Source organism: Petaurus breviceps, unplaced genomic scaffold (assembly GCF_028583685.1).
Source record: "Petaurus breviceps papuanus isolate PSGF00001 unplaced genomic scaffold, PetGlider_PUasm1.0 490, whole genome shotgun sequence".
In the NCBI taxonomy this organism is placed as follows: domain Eukaryota; kingdom Metazoa; phylum Chordata; class Mammalia; order Diprotodontia; family Petauridae; genus Petaurus; species Petaurus breviceps.
Genome location: NW_027186352.1, coordinates 29,230,459 through 29,248,128, shown reverse-complemented (window position 1 = coordinate 29,248,128; position 17,670 = coordinate 29,230,459). Strand labels below are relative to the sequence as shown.

At 36.0% G+C, this 17,670-nt stretch overlaps 1 protein-coding gene across 2 annotated transcripts in view; it reads left to right on the top strand.

Annotated features, from left to right (window-relative positions):
- CTNNA3 (catenin alpha 3) overlaps nucleotides 1-17,670 on the top strand; it is a 2,053,326-nt gene that overhangs the window by 1,825,765 nt on the left and 209,891 nt on the right. For both annotated transcript variants that reach the window (XM_069101886.1, XM_069101885.1), the window contains exon 15: nucleotides 1,375-1,556. In XM_069101886.1, the coding sequence (XP_068957987.1) occupies nucleotides 1,375-1,556 (182 nt within the window). The remainder of the gene's footprint in view (nucleotides 1-1,374; nucleotides 1,557-17,670) is intronic.

Genomic DNA, 17,670 nt, shown 5'->3' with positions numbered 1-17,670 from the left:
TTCTAGATTTCCTTTCCTGTGCTGTCTTCTCCCAGTAAATGTAAGCTCCTTGAGTACAGGAACTGTATCCCCAGTGCTTAGTACTGTACCTGGCACATAATAGGTGCTAAATAAATATTGATTGAACTATTGAATTGAAACGAAGATTTGTGTACAACTAGCAGATCTTTTTCTAGAATCCTCATCTCCTGGATGATGCCTTCAGGGAATACAGGTAGAGACTGTTATATGGGCCATTCTTTTCATTTTATCTGTGTACAGGTTGTATCCCAATGTAGAATTACAACTCTTTGAGAGGAGGGACTTTTTTTTTCTTTTTAGTCTTTTGTAATCTCATAACATAAGGATATTAATCACCAGGACTGAACCCAAATGACTCTGGAGGAGAGAGTGAGGCAGATGACTTTGCACAGCCCTGCCTCACTTAAATCCAATTCACTTTCAAGTCAAGACATCCCCCTCCTGATATCATTGGTCCTCTTCCAGAATGAAGGACTAATAACAAGAGTCACTTTAAAACACATGTATTATATAGTAACTGGAGATCAGGGTCTAGAGTCAGGAAGTCCTGATTTTAAATCTGTCCTCAGACACTTACTTGCTGTGGGACCCAGGCAAGTCAATTAACCCTGTTTGCCTCATTTGTTCTTCTGTAAAAGGAACTGGAAAAGGACATGATAAACCTCTACAGTATCTTAACCAAGAAAATTCTAAATTAAAGTCCAAAGAGTGGGATATAATTGAAACAGTTAACAAAAAACAATGGCAAGTAGACTTGTGATTTCATTAGTATCGGGAATTCCCAGGGCAGAAAACTCCTTTTACTAATTCAGATAGCATTTTCTATGTAATTTATAGTCTTAGAGTTGCATAGAGTCATACAATTAATAATGGTCAAAGGTGATGTTTGAAGCTAAATCTTCCTGTTCTCCTGGGTTGTCATTTAATAAATACTTTTTATTAAATGATGCATCTTGGTAAATAAGGCTGGAAATATACTATGCTAAGGATAGAAAATACAAATGAAAAATAAGATAGTCCCTGTACTCAAGAATCTAGGTTCAGATATTACCTTTGGTGATTACTGGTTCTGTGAACTTTTGTAAGTCTCTAATCCTTTCTGAGTCCCAATTTAGTCATTTGTATAATAAAGACATTGTACTAGATAGCCCCTATGGTCCCATCTAGTTCAAAAGATATTATCCAATAATCCTATGTTTGGGAAAGTGTGGGTTTTGTCAGGATAATAAATAACCTGAGGAAATTTTTATTTGCTCTGTTTGGGCTTTTGGTGATGCCCACTTCATTCTTCAAAAGCAAAGTGCTTTTAAGGTCAGGCAGATGTTTTACAAATCAGATTATCTCCTGTTTCAGGCTAAAATGACTCAACTGCCTGAGGCTGAAAAGGAAAAGATAGCAGAGCAAGTAGCTGATTTCAAGAAAGTCAAGAGTAAACTGGATGCAGAGATTGAGATATGGGATGATACCAGCAATGACATCATCGTCTTGGCCAAGAAAATGTGCATGATTATGATGGAGATGACAGACTTCACCAGGTAATTATGTGGAAAATGATGTTTAATATTTATAAGTGTTAGAAGTAGTTGTCATGCAGGTAAAATATCAAGGTTTCGGAGTGGCAGGTGCCAAAATCTTGAGAAGGCTGAACGATAAAGCAAATGAGAAGGAAGGAATTGGGTGTGTATCATTTCAGGACTCCAGTGTGAGTAGACAGAGTAGTATTTAACCTTGAATATAGTTCAGTGATAACTGTCAAGGACTTTCTTTTAAAAGCTTCCTATTCAAAATGCCCATATTTTCATATTATCATTCTCTGAACGAATGTGCACTCCTACCATAAATCAATTCCTGAGATTTTCCTGAAGCCATCTCTTTTAGCTTTGTTTTTTTTTTTATTTTTATTTAATGATTTTATTATTTGACCACAAAATATGGATGGAAGAGTGGATAGAATATAGAATTCTCAGCATGGAGTTGGGAAGAACAGAGCTCAAATCCTGTCTCTGACCCTTACTTGGTTTGTGACCATGGTTGAAACCTAAACTTTTTGAATCTGTTTCTTCATCCCTATAGACAAAAAATAGTATAGGACTGACCTAGACTTATGACCAAAGGCTTACAAAATGAAGAAATTCCTTTTCAAGTTCAAATCTATACCTTCTCTGAAATTCATGCTTTTAGACTTGCATGGGGGCACCAAGAATAAATAAATAAATGAATTTCAAAAGCATTGACTATGTTCTTACTATGTGCTGGGCACTGTACTAAACATTGGAAAAACAAGTTCATGCAAATAAGTCATTTCCTGTCCCTCAGGTGCTTAAGCTTTCATAAGGAAATGTAACATAAATAGGAAACTAATGGCCAGGGAGGAATGTTTTGTACATGGGAGTAAGAAGGACTACTGATTGTCATCATAGGGCATTTGACATAGACATTTCTAGAAATGAGTAGGGACTGGTAGGATATAGAATTAAGATTGTGGGGAAAGTTATACATTAGCCCTGGTCTAAGCAAGATAAAGAAAATACTCAACAATTAAAAATTAAAGATCCCAGGTTGGGAAGTTAAATTCTGGCTTGGAAGTGGAGACTGGAATGCATTTGGCAAGGCATGGAGATTTCTGGAAAGTTTTGTGATGAGTTCAGGTCTTTGCAAAATGAATTAATGAAAAATAATTAAGTGCCTACTGTGTACAAAGCATTGAAAACACAAATAGAAAAGTAATATGGCCCTTTCTCCCAAGGAGTTAATAGAAGAAAAGAACACATATAGAAGTATACAGCTCTGTGATATGTACATTGGCCAAACTTATAGTGAAATTTTTTCTTTAATATTTTCCATATACATATATGTATACTATATATATACTTATATACATATATATATATCTGTGTATAAATACATATGTATTGTGTTTATGTATTCATTTGTAATGTCACACTATTTAATGGTGAGGCTTTAGTAAAGTGAATGTTTATTAATCAGAAGTACAGTGTCCCTGTGTTGGAGCTTGAGTTCTAAGTTAAAGATGGAGGCCAGGTATAGAAAACAAGGCATGAGGATACTAAGGGAAGTGGTGTGATGGATCTGGGTGCAGGCCAGATAAAATGAAAAAAATGTTCTCCAATCAGAAGACCAGTGTACTAGGATTTAATGACTTGCCCAGGATGTCACAGTCAGCAGGGGTTGTAGGAAAGAATTAGAGAACTGATCTCAGGTCTTCTAACTCTGAGGATGTGGGTCTATCTTCTAGGCCAAGCTGACTCATCCTGATATGTAAAATGAGCCTAATGAGATTTATTGTATTATGTAACTCATAGGATCATTGTTAGAGCAGTGAGATACAATGGACATGCAGCATTTTGTGCACCTTAGAGTGTTACATACTTGTCAATTATTATTGTTACAAAAAAGAGGCAGGAAGAATACACAAAAATGTCAACACAATGGAAAAAAAATCAAAACTACAGAATAAAACAAGTATAAATACATGTCACCCACTGGTCTTGTTCTCAGACATCTAACAATTTTAACCATCAGAAACAGATATCAGATAAAGAAGAAAAGGAAAAAGACACGAAGTAAATAGTTATCTAAAAGCACATGCACTGCATTGTCACAAAGGAGAAGTTATTTTCAAAGCCAATTTTATTGATATAAAATTGGATTTGAATGAAGGCCCCAAATTTGATAAGATTCATGATTTGGTTCTTTCTATAATACACTCCCCAGATCAGAGACATAGAGATTTAGAAGTTTAACAATTCTTCACAGTGAAAAAGAGAATAGAATCATCAAACCATCTGGGTCCATTTAGTCTGAAGGCAAACAAAGAAAAACAATCAACCATTTATTCTACCAACATTCCTTAAGTAGCTATCAGTCAATCAATCAGTAAGAAAATACTATCTTCTAAGTGCCTAGCATTCTATTAGATGTTAGAGATACAAACAACAAAATGACAGCCCAAGCCTTCAAAGAATCCATATTCTAGGAAGAGAAAATGTGAATATTTCAGTATATACATAATAAGAAAATATAAATACAAATTTTGCTTTTGGTAGAAGTTCTAGTAGCAGGGGAATCAGAAAACCTCTCAGTCAGAGGTAAGTTACTGTGTACCCAACACCATGATAGGCAGTGAAGTTTAATATAAACTTTATAAGCGACATATCTGTTGCACTCTTGGACCTTACAGTATCACAGTGAGGAAGGACAGGGAGATAATTATAATGCACAATGATGTATTGTGTGAATGAGGGCCAACTGCCAGGAGAGAGCTAAAGAGAGCCTAGAAGCTCACTTTGTCCTTTGAAAGAGCAGAGTTTCAATAATGGCCAATTTCCTTTTAATGGGACAGTGGATAGAGTGTCAGACCTGCAATCAGGAAGACATGAATTCTCCCATCTTCTTCTCCTCCCTTCTTCTTCCTCCTCTTCTTCTCCTTTTCCTCCTTTGTATTCATCTTCATCTTCTTTGTCTTCTTCATCATTACCAGTTGTAACTTTGTAACATTATTCAAGTATGTCATCTTCTCTCCTCGGACACTGCCATCACCCTGGTGCAAGCTCTCATCACCTCACCCGTGGTCATTGCAATAGCCTAATTTTAGGTTTGCCTGCCTTTAATCTCTTCCTGGCTCAGACCTAACTTCCCCATAGCTATAAAAGTGATTTTCCTAAAGTGCAAATCTGGACATGACACTTCTACCCCTCCATTTAATAAACTCCAATGATTTCCTATTACCTCTGGGATCAACTATAAAACAAATTTTCAGCTTTTAAAGCCCTTTATATCTATCTATTTTTCTGGTGTTCAGACACATTTCCCCCCTCTACTTATTCTGTGATATAGTGACACTGGCGTACCTGACATACCTTGTACACTATACTCCACCCCCCAAGTCTGAACATTTTTCATTAGCTATCACTTGGGACACCCTCCAGTCTCATCTTCACCTACAACCTCTGAGATTCTATGGTTTCCTTCAAATTCTAGCTGAAGTCTTATATTCTGCAAGAAGCCTTTCCCCATCCACCTTCATCTTAGTGCCCTCTAAGACTAGCACCAATTTATTCTGGCCAAAGCTTATGTGTACAGAATTATTTCCATATTGCCTTACCCATTAGACTGTGAACTCCTTAAGAGCAAGGATTGGTGTTTTTGATTTCCTTTGTTTTCCATTATTTTGTAACCCCAGCATTTAGCATGCCATCTGACACATAGCAAGTACTAGTACAATGCTAGTTGATTGACTGCCTTACAGAATGTTAGTTGAGGTGACTCTATAAGTTCAATTCTGATGAAAAAGATCTACTTCAATGCTATTATTTTTCTTTTTAAACTATTTTTCATCATGTGAATAGCAATATAGTATAGAAGAAAGAGGCTAATTATTGGGAAGCAGGAAGACCTGAATTCAAATCCTACCACCTTGAATGCCTTGGTACTCCGTGTGACTTTACTGTGAGATAATAAGTTGCAGAGAAGTAAATGCCTGGCATTGCTAGAATCTTGTAATCCTGGTATCTCATATACCTGTCATAGAACTCACTCTAATTCTCTTACTCTATAATGATGGCAGCTAGGTGGTACCATATTGGATAGTATGCTGGACCTGATATACAGAACACTTATCTGCATGAGTTCAAATCCGACCTGAAACATTTCCTGGCTAGTGACTCCTGAACAAGTCATTTAACCCTACTTGCCTCAGGTCCTCGTCTATAAAATGAGCTGGAGAAGGAAATGGCAAACCATTTCAGTATCTTTGCCAAGAAAACCCCAAATGAGGCCACAAATATTTTGTACATGATTGAAATGACTGAACAATGATATAGAATGCAATTATCAGTGTAAAGTGCTTCACAAACTTTTAGAAAATATGGAACTGTCTTTTCCATCACCATCATCATTGTCATCACTGAACAAAGATAAAATGTAAAATTTCTTTTGCAGCATTTAAAGCTATACACATCATTGTGTTTATTTCCCCAGTAACAAGATTCTCTATAATTTCTTCAATCATATTTATGGTGTTTAATAATAATTCTTAATGATATTGTGTTTATGCATATATTATCCCACAGCTATATTTAAAAACACTTGTTCACTTGTTGTTGGGCAGGAGAGGAAACACGTGTATACAGTAATGAAATGACTGATGATGATCATGATGATGATGATAATAATGAATATTTATTTAATGCTTACAATGTACCTGTCACTGTTCTAAGTGTTTCATAATCTAATTTGATCCTCAATACAACCTTGGGGGGTATGTTCTATTATTATCTTAATTTTACAAATGAGGTCACTGAGGCAAAGATTAATTGACTTTCCCAAAGTCACTACTATTTTAGCTAGTAAGTGTCTATGGCTATGTTTGACCTCAGGTCTTCCTGTCTCTAGGCCTTGGCACTGTTTCTACTGTATCATCTAGCTATCCCTCTCCCCATCTCCCACCTTTTACACACACACACACACACATACACACACACACACACACACACACACACAAATGTCTCTGAATATTGGAAACAGAGTCAAAGAATTCTATACCAACAATTCAGAAATGATTATCAACTGTTTGTAATCTTCCTTCACAATTACAACCAAATAAGAGGAAAATCCATTTGAAGGAAAATTTCTGAGGGAAAAAAGAACAAAAGGAAAATAGTAATTTTATCTGCAAATAGTGACTAGTTTAACTTTATATGTCACATTGAAGGACTGAGGAATGAATGAGGATAGGAATTTTGAGATTGAAAGAGATGAAGAAAATATTTATATGTAGAATGGGAGAGTTTTAAAAGAACACAGGAAGGTAGACTTCAATTGTTTATATCAGTAAAAGTTTTAGGATTTCTAAGTGTTTTCCAACATTTCTTTTGAGCATTATAACCATGCTAGAAGGTAGACACTATAGTTATTATGATACCTATTTTCCAGATGATGAGGCTGAGGCTCAGGGATGTTCAGGGACTTACTCTGATCACAAAGCATGTATGTTTGCAAGCAGGACATGGACATGGCTTAGTATTGATCCCATGGCCAGATCACTGCCACTTCTCAAAAGAGATATTAACCAGAGCATGAGAGAAGTGATAGTCACAAAAAGATATTAACCAGAGCATGAGAGAAGTGATAGTCACAAAAAGATATTAACCAGAGCATGAGAGAAGTGATAGTCACAAAAAAATGAATGATGAATGAAAGAAGTGAAAACTCAGGGACATTAAAGGCATTGGCTACTATGTTTTCCCCTATTAAACAACTTGTATTTTAAAAAATCCTACTATGTGTGTAGTTGTTGAGATACTGTGGTTCAATAATCACCATCTAACTTTAATCCTGACTACTTTTTATCAGTCTCGTTGTACAGTTGGATGCCACAGTTGATAGAACTATGGACTTGGAATAAGGAAGGTATGAGTTCAAATCCTTTCTCAGATATTTAGAAGCTCTACACATCACTTAAGTCACTTAGCCTTTTTTGAAACCAAGCTTAATGCCTTTTAAAATTTCAGTTAATTGGCACTGGCTTCATTTAAGGCTAACTTCAGGGGTAACTATGTAGGGCAGCAGATATAGCATTGATCCTGGATTCAGAAGGAAACATCTAAATCCAAATTGGGCGTCAGATATTTGACACTTACTAGATTAAGGAAATGTTGAACCTTATAGAATCTTGGATCCCTGAGATACTAACTTTTCATACTGTTTATTGTTTGTCTCCAATAAAAATCACATGTGTGTGTAAGTGATTTTATTTTTACTTGTGTATTCCCCCACTTCAGTAGTAAGTTTCCTCTACCCTCCTTCCCAACCACAGATACTTCAGTGGCTTTTCTGAAGGTCAAGTACAACAGTTTATACAGCTTATTGTTCTTTTACACCCACTCAGAGTTTCTATATGAGCAGGCTATTAATTTTTTTTTGACATGGGAACCTGAGAAAATAGAGGGGTCATGATTGGGAGGGTAGAACTTCTCAATAATGGATTGATCTACTTGGTTGGTAGCAACTAACTCTTTGTCCTGTCAATAACAGTTTTTATTATGATAAAGACCAATTTACTATGCTTAAAAATGCCCTGGAAGACTGTATTATTTAATTCTATTCATCAGTCAATGAGCATTTATTAAACAACTAATAAAGGCAAATTTTCCTGAGTTCAAATCTGGTCTTCAACATTTGCTAGTTATGTGACCCCAGGCAAATCACTTAACTCTGCATGCTCCAGTTTCCTCATTTGTAAAATGAACTGGAGAAGGAAATGATAAACCACTGCAGTGTCTTTGCCAAGAAAATTCCCAATGAAGAGTCAAACATGATGATTAAACAAGCAAAAGCTATTTAACCTTAGTCTTTTTTTAAAAGCAAGCTTAAGGACTGTTTAAAAGGCATTAAGTTTGGTTTAAAGAAATACTAACTGAATTTAATGGCTTGTCATTGCTTAGGTATCATGCTTGACTCTTCATGGCCGCCTATGGAATTTTCTTGGCAAAGATAATGCAGTGGTTTATCACTTCCTACTAATCATTTAATTATTTCATTACTTATCTAGCAGTTGCCCATGCCAAATCAGCTCATGAATCTCTTTCTCATCCCTTCAGGCAGTCTACCCAACTTTGTGCTGCCACAAGAATTTCAGGTATGGGGAAAAACCATTGAAAAAGCTGGAAGTTGGGAGATAGTGTCATTTTTTTTGTGGAAAAGCAAGGAAGTTAATGTCACTATATAGCAGAGTACCTGCAAGGGAAAAAGATATAGGAAGACAGGAAGGGTAGGAATGGATGAGTTTATAAAAGATTTTGAAGGCCAGAATATTTTATCCTTGTTCTTGGACTTAATAGGGAGCCAGGGAAGCTTATTGACTAGGGGCATGACTTGGCCTGACCTGTACTTTACGAAAATCATTTTGCCAGCTGAATGGAGGATGCTCTAGAGTGGGAAAAGACTTGTGAAAGGGAGACCTAGAAGCAGGCTATGGCAGTAGTTTATGGGTGGGCCGCTTATGACCTTTACCAGGACAGGGACTGTTTCAAAGTAGAGAAAGATGTATTCAAGAAAAGTTAGGAAAGTAAAACCCACAGGACTTGGCAACAGATTGGAAATGGGGATGAGAGAGAAGGAAGAGTTGAGAAGGAAACCAATGTTATGAGCCTGGGTGAGTGGAAGGATAATGATACCTTCAACAGTAATAGGAAAATTATAAAGAAGAGATGGTTTTTGGGAGATGGAGATATGTTTGGGCATGTTCGAATTTGAGATGTCTACTGGTATAACCAGTTGGGCATGTACACAATGCAGTTATTGTGAGATTGTATTGGGAGAGAAGTTAAGATTGGTCAGTTATGTTGGAGAGTCATTTGTATGAAGTTAAGAATTGAAACCATAAGAGGTGATGAGATCAGCAAAGGGAAGTAGGATATAAGAAGAGAAGAGGACCCTGGGGCAGATCGTTTTAGGACTCTCACTGTTGGGGGGGGGGTTTATGTAGATAAAGATCCAGCAAAGGAGAAAGAGAAGTGTTGAGCTAGGTAGGAGTCCAGCCAGAAGAGTACAATGTCATGAAAACCTAGAGAAAAGAAGGTAGGAAAAAAGGATAAAAAATAGGATGCTTGAAAATGTCAAAGCCTGAAGAGAAGTAAAGAATGATGAAAATTGCAAAAGAAATAAAAAAATTTAAATTTAGCCATTAAGAGATTTTTAATAATTTGGAAGAGAGGAGTTTGGTTGTATAATGAGGTCTGAAATCATACAGCATAAAGTTAAGAAAAGGAGTTTAAAAAGAGAAAGAAAATGGAGGCATGTATTATAGATAGCATTCTCAAGAATGACTGTATGATACCAGGAGCGAGATGTTTGCTCCCCATTAAGCATTTGCCCTGGCTATTCCATGGCTCATGCAACATGAGAGGCCACTCTAGGTTATCAGTCTCTCTTTACGCACCTCTGTTCCATCCTGCTATATCTTCTCTGTTGTAGTCAAGATGCTTACTTATCTAGAAATGGACAAATCAGCCCTTTTCAAATGTACAGATTAAGAAAGGTGCATTCAAATTCATATGAAGCCTTACCATACTTTGAAATAAGTTCATTATTAATGATGCTATGAAAATATCTCCAGTGGTGCTTAGGGGATACACTCGTAGAATTTAAGCTCCTCAGTTCTCTTTAAAGCCAGAAAGGCTATCAGCATTGCCTTTTTGAGGGATTGCTTGACTGTTGACTTGAGATCAGCCTTGATTAGCTTGGAGACACCCATCATGCTATAGGGTGATTATTTTTTCCAGCCACAACAGAGTCTATAAATCATCTGCTAAAAGGTTGTGATCCCCATCCCATCAATAGAGAACACACACTGACAAAATCACAGATATCTGAGGAAGTATGAAAGCATTAAGAATTCTGAAATTGAGCATATCCATGTTAAGTACCTTACAGAAAACAAAGAATTCCCCAGGTCTCTTAATATTATAAAGGCAGAGAAAAAGAAAAGAATTAATGCTTACATAGACAGAAATTTATTTACATACTGTCACAGTAAAAAGTTCTAATAATGAATTTGTGTATTTCAGTGTTTGAACAAAGTCAGACCATTTGCAGAGTGACATACCTCTTTGCTAATGAATATTTTCTCATTGGTTTCCAGATTTTAAAAATTCTAGATGCTTCCTCTCCCCTATCTAAGTCAAGAGAGTTAAAAACTTATGGAATATAACCTTCAAAAGTGGAAGTTAAAATGACAGACTCATTGAGTCTTACCTCAAAGGCTTTCTAGTTCCAACCCATTACTGAATGAGAATCACCTCGAAAACACACCTGGCAAGTAGTTATTCAGACTTGGATAAAATATTTCTGGTGTGGATGATTCCAATACTTCCAGAGGCAGTCTATTCACTCCACTTTTTTGATGGTTCTACTTTTTTTTCTCATTATTGTTTTGTTATTACCATTTTGCCATACACAATGGAGCTGCAACTTCATCTTTCTTTGCAATTTTCCTGCCATAACAGGGAAACAAAACAGTCCCCACTCCATAGTAAAGTGGGTTTGGAAAGAATGACCCCAACTATTTCAAATTTCAAAAGGGCTTCAGGTCACATTTTGATTACATTTCAGGTTACTTCTTCATTTAATTTGAACTGTTCCACATTCCTCAAACAACCCCTATTTTCCTTCCTTATTGACATGATATGGAAATCTGAACTTGTAACCTATTTCAATGCTACTCAATTCTAATTTGAACCTCAGTCTCCTTCAGTAAAATAGATGGCATGAGGACAAAAGGTTATTTTATAATCCATATTTTAAGCTAATCATATCTGTTTATTATTTTGAAACATATGATCACTGAAGTTCTAGCTGGAGGTTTCAGAAAAATTGTATTGTACCCCTTAATCAGATCCTGTTTGTTATATGACCTTGAATAAAACACTACTTTATCCTTGTTAATATAGTTTAAATATAAAAGCCTCTCTATTTATCTACGTTGATAAAGCTCTACTTTGGAGAAAGTAGTGAGTCGATAAGTTCCCTCCCCCTCCAAAAAAAGACTATGTCAAATCCAAAAGTAAAAGCACTAACCAACTGAGGAAATCAGGGAAGGTCTCAGGAAAGAGGTAACATTTGAGCTAGATTTTAAAGGTCAAATAGAAGCCTAGCATATTAAGGGAGCTTTTGAATGGTACCAAGAGAAACAGGGGTCCACTGCCATAACTTAGAACTTGACCCTCAGTTTTTGAGCTGTATCAGAGATAGGTTCAGTCTTCAGGGAACAGGCATTAACCTCTTCACAATTCACTATTTTGGCTGAACTGGAGGCCATCTGCCAGAGGACTTGGTTGACTTTTGAGCATGTATCTTTATTGTCTCTCATATGATACTGTATTGGCTGTAGCTTGAAAGATGGAGCACATAGTAAATTCTTTTGACCACATAGCAAATAAGGAGAAGAAAACTATGAAATAATGATGGCCTCTATTTCTCCCCCCCTTAAAAGGAAACATGTCACCCTGAGTTATTGTGATATTAAGTTGAATAACTTAAATTAGAAGGGATAAGAAAATCTCTACAATCTTTAAAAAATGTTGGTATCATTATTCCAGTGTGTTTCATGCATTTGTATTACAACATACATTTATTAGTATAGCTAGTAATATAAACTATAACAAAACAGCAATAAGGATAATTAAACATGTTCTTTTGGCAAGCCCTAACTTTTTTATTCTTAGTATTTAGCTATAGGGAACTGTAAATCTTATTTTTGAAATAGGTGCTCCATTTCTGAAATTGGATGGCTTCTCCATTATTTTCCCAACTCCCATCTTCCTGCTTTTGGAAATAGTATATGACTATGTATTGAAGATTATTTTTTGTGTCTAGACTACGAAAAGAGTTCCAATGCCTCTCTCCAGTTCAATTTCTACCCTGATCGGGTAGTGCCAAAAAGAAGGTGGCATCTTCATAGGATCTTAAATCAGTGTATGGCACATTGAACATGCAGTCCAGCTCATGGACTAGAGATATCTCACATTGGTAAAAAAACAAAAACAAACAAACAAACAAAAAAACAAACAATATTCACAAAAATTTCATAGTCTCTTCAATGACTTCCATGACATAGCAAATGGTTTCAAAGAATGCAGAGTCATAGATAGAGCTAATTGACTAGAAACTTTTCCCAGGATACAATAATCTAGGAAAAAAAGATGACAATACTTTTAGTCAATCAAAAACATTTAAAGGAAATTTTAATTTAAAAGACTTCAGCAATTAAGTAATAGTATTTATTATTTGTAGCAGCAAGCTAAAAAAATGGAGTAGTTTCTTTTTTCCTATGGCCATAGCAGAACTAATCCCATTCTCAAATCCAATCATTCTCCACCTCATTGTACCCTCATATTGTTCCAGAATCTATCTGTATCTCTCCCTTGCTCTTTCTCCCTCTTTTCCTTTCACCTTCTTTCCTTTCTTTGATGTATTTTATATACATATATGTGTCTATAAATATGTATACACATATATATGTGTATATATATATATATATACACACACATACATTTTTATATATACATTTTTTTTTATCTTACCCAGTTCATGGTTCCTTGGTTTCTCTTCCCTCTCTTCCACCATGCACAACTGGACTGTCTTGAAGCATATTTTCGTGTTTAATGGCTCAAGTTAAATGAATATTATTTATGTCTCCAGTGCAAAATAAAGAGAATGGAATTCAGGACTTTGATATACTACCCACTGACTTTTCGACCTTGGCTGAGTGAAATGAACATTTCTTGGGCCTCAGTGTCCTCATCTGCAAAATGGGAATGTGGTACAATGTTACCTTTAGTAAGCCAAATAAGGCACAGCTAGGTTACGGAGTAGATAGAGTACCAGAACTGTAGTGAGGAACACTCATCTTCATGATTTCAAATCTGACCTGGAACACTCACTAGCTGTATGACTTCTCATCCTTTTTGAAAGTCACCTCATCCTTCTTGACCCAGTTTTCATTTTTTCCCCTTTTTTTTGGAGGGGGAAGGCCAGGCAATTGGGGTTAGGTGACTTGCCCAAGGTCACACAGCTAGTGTGTCAAGTGTATATGGTAGGATTTGAACTCATGTCCACCTGACTCCAGGGCTGGTGCTTTATTCACTGAGCCACCTAGCCACCCCAATGACTTCTTTATTAATGAAATGGAAAGAAAGGAGGAAAGAAATAAGGAAGGGGGAAAAGAGGGAGCAAGGAAAGACTGACTGTAGATATACTTTTTTTTTTAAACTTAAGCAACCAGAAAACATTATGAGTTTCAATTTTCATGGTAACGACTTTTTCTCAGTTCTTTGTCTAAATTTCATAAAAAAATTTTAGAGGGAAAATGAACCCAAAACTCTCTGATCAGTGTTTGCCATGCCTTCAATTAAAGTGTTTGTAAGTGGTCTACATGTGCTTCAGAATATCTAGCTTCCCTTGTAGACAAACTTAGCCATCAATGAATTGGTCCTTTCAATTGGCATTTATTACCTGAACATGAATCAGTCAAGGGCATTTATTAAGCAATTATTCTATGCCAGGCACTCTCAGAAGTCCTAGAGATTTGCTGAAAAAGCCCAATAATCCTTGTTTTAGTATCTTTGCGTCACTGAAATGTTTTGCTATATATTTCCTTGAAAAGAGAAAAAATATTTTAATTTATGCTTGTATTTTCAAATGAATATTCTGAATAAAAAAAGTTGCTTTGCCTATGTTTATGTTTTTCCTTCCAAGATTCCCTTTAAGTATTACTTTAAAATGTTGAAGAAATACTAAGATATACTGAAGGTGGACATGCCAATGAATGCCCAGATTTCTGAATCTGTTTCTACAAGAAGCTAAAAGGACTTACTAAAGCCTGAAAAGAGCAGTCTTCAATATTTTTGTTTGTTTTATGTATACCCATAAAACAACCACTATGAAGGACCTTTTAAGTGAATTAACTGTCTGTTTTGATATGACTAGCCTTAAGCTCTGGTCCATTTCTTAAGGAAATCAGTCCTGTTTTTATCTCCTCTCCTTACTTTTTCCCAGTTGAAGACACTCAAAGACCATGCAGCATCTTAAAAATTATCCAGTCTTTACTGGTTCTTTGATGGATCTGTGAGTTTGTGAACATATAGACTCCACTCAGTGGTACATAAAACTCTTAGGTGAGGGGGGTATTATTTTTTTCTTTTATTTTTTTATCTCATTGATAGGAATTAACAGAAGTTTTAAAATTTAGATTTATCTGTACTGAGTGATTATGTTAGGCTTGTGTCTGAAGAGACAGACTTATATGGCATGAATTGATAGAAATTTGCTCTTGAAACTATATCTAATAAATGGTTTGAGCTTATATTCCCAAGTGAGCTAGAGCTTGAAAAATATGCTTGGAGTCGGGATTCTGGTACTTTGCTAAGAAAATTCATACTCTTTTGTACAGCTCCCAGAACTGGCCCTAACCCTCATAACTTGAACAAAGGAACCGAAGGAAGTGAGTAGTACAAGGTCAGGGTCAAGAAGAGGTTGTTAAGAGAAATAAGGTTGGATCACTTAAATGCAGCCTTTAACTGAAAGAAGCAAATGATGAAGAAGGATTGCCATTTGTACCCTTAAGGAACAAGGTCAAAAAGGACCAGGAGGGAGGAGAGTCTGGGCAAAGAGTCCTTCCTGTTTGATGTTTCTCTAGATGCTCCAGCCAGCTGAGTTAGAGTCTACAATGAAAAACGAGACTACCACAAAAAAAGTTTTAAAAAAGTTAAAATAAAGGGGCGGCCAGGTAGCACAGCAAGTAAGAGCACCGGCCCCAGTGTCGAGATGTCCTGGGGGATCGAATCCGGCCTCAGACACTTAGCATCCACCCAGAAACACCTGGCTGTATAACCTTGATCAAGTTACTTAACCCTAATTGCTTAGGGATGGCCAGGTGGCTCAGCAGGTAAGAGCACCGGCCCCCAGTGTTGGGATGACCTGGGGAATTGAATCCAGGCTCAAATACTTAGCACCACACCCAGAAATAACTGGCCATGTAACCTTGAGCAAGTTACTTAACCCCAATTGCTTTAAAAAAATTTTTTTAAATGACAGTTTAATATCTCCCAATGTTCTCCTTAACTTCTGCCTTTCATCATCTTTCTTGGAGTCATTGTTTTGAGCAAGAGAACTACAGAGATTACTGACATCAACTTCTGCAGTCCTGTTGCTTTCTGTGTTTCAGGGAGACTGCCACCTCCTGCTTGACCTTTCTTCCTCCTGAGGTCCCTCCCCAAACTGTCACAAATAAAAAAATACCCTCCAGTCTTGTTATCCCATTAACTTCCTTTCCTCACACCACAGCAGAAAATATATTTTCAGAGTTTTCCTGGTCAGAGGTCTATTGAGATGAAAAAAGAAATGGACTTAGACCCATGAGACACAATAATGTCTGTTTTGTTCACCTATAAGTCTAGGTCCTAATGGGAGGATGTCTGTCCAATAAAAAATTTATATTTGATAAAATTCACCCGTGGGAGACAGCATCTTCTGAAGGAAAGAGCAATGGACCAGGAGTCAGGAAAGACTTGGGTTGACATACTGCATAAAACCAGCTATGTGACTGAGAGCCAATCACCTCATCTCTCTGTGCTTCATCGTCATCTTCTGTAAAAAGAGGGAGCTGGATTTCATGACTTTTAAGATTCATTCCAGCTATAAACACATAATCCTCAAACTTGATTCTATAACAGGATCCAGATGATGGAATTTCAGAGATAGCATGAACCAAAAAGCAAAACCTCTGAAAAAAAAAAGAAACAGAAAATACAAATATAAAGCCACAGCAATAAAACCCATCACTACTAACAGCAATTGATCTTCATGGCAAATAGGACTTGAGGAATTCTAGGTGCGTTTCAGGTCTAAATCTGTAACTCTCTGATTGTAAGTGGCCATCAAAAGTGGAGAGGAATATACTACCTGCCACAGGAGCTCACTCTACTTTGGGTATTGTCAGTCATCATACATTATTCCTATTACTCTTGCAAAGTGATAAAAATTGATGAATATACAATTTTTTGTAAGAAATGTAAATATTTTTATTTTAAATTTTATTTAGAAATATGAATTTTAAAAAAACTATATAAAATGTTCCTAAATCTCCTGAACACAAATATAAATTCCTTGAAGGCAGGGATGATTTTGTCATGTTTTTTTTTTCTTTGTCCTCCTTGTCCCCAGTTCCTCACACATAGTTGGCTCCTAATACATATTTATTGATTTGAAATCAATTCCAGTTCTTTTAAAGAATATGACAGTTTATGAAGCTGGAAGAATTGAAATTAGTTTTGAAATGGAAGGGATTTTATTTGGTGTAGAATCAGTAGTCACTAATTTTATCCATTTAATTTGGGAAGCATTTAACCAATGCATCGTCTCTTAGCCTGGAGTTTGTGTAGGCACAAAAAACAGTATGGATCAGTAAAGAGAAGGGGAGGTTTAGAGGAAGGAAGGCTTTGAAATCAAACCCTGACTTTGGAATATGTTAGCTTTGTGACTCTTTGCAAGTCACTGAAGTTTTAATTTCACACGCAACTAGGTCTGTAAAATATAGGTGATCTGAATTTGTGAATATATTTTTCAAAATGAGTAACTTGTAATAAGGAAATCCAATGTCTAATGTGCCAGAAGAAAAGGGGAAAGGAGAAGGAGAAACATATAGAGGAGGAAGTATTAGATGATACTTTTAAATATTTTCTTGGATGCCATTCATTTTATTTTCATCCCCTATAGTATATTTTCCACTTAATAATATTTTATTTTTTCAATTGCATGTAAAAATAATTTTTAACATTCATTTTTATAAGATTTTGAGTTCCGGTTTTTTCTCCCTCTCTCTTTCTCTCCTCTCCAAAATAGAAGACACTCTGATATAGGCTACACATGTACAATCATATTAAATATCTTTCCACATTAGTCATATTATGAAAGAAGAATCAGAACAAAAGACGAAAACCAGGATAAAGTAAAAACGGAGAAAATAATATATTTTTATCTGCATTTAGACTTCAGAGTTCTTTCTCTGGATATAGGTAGCATGTTCCATCATGAGTCTTTTGGATTTGTCTTAGATCATTGTACTTCTGA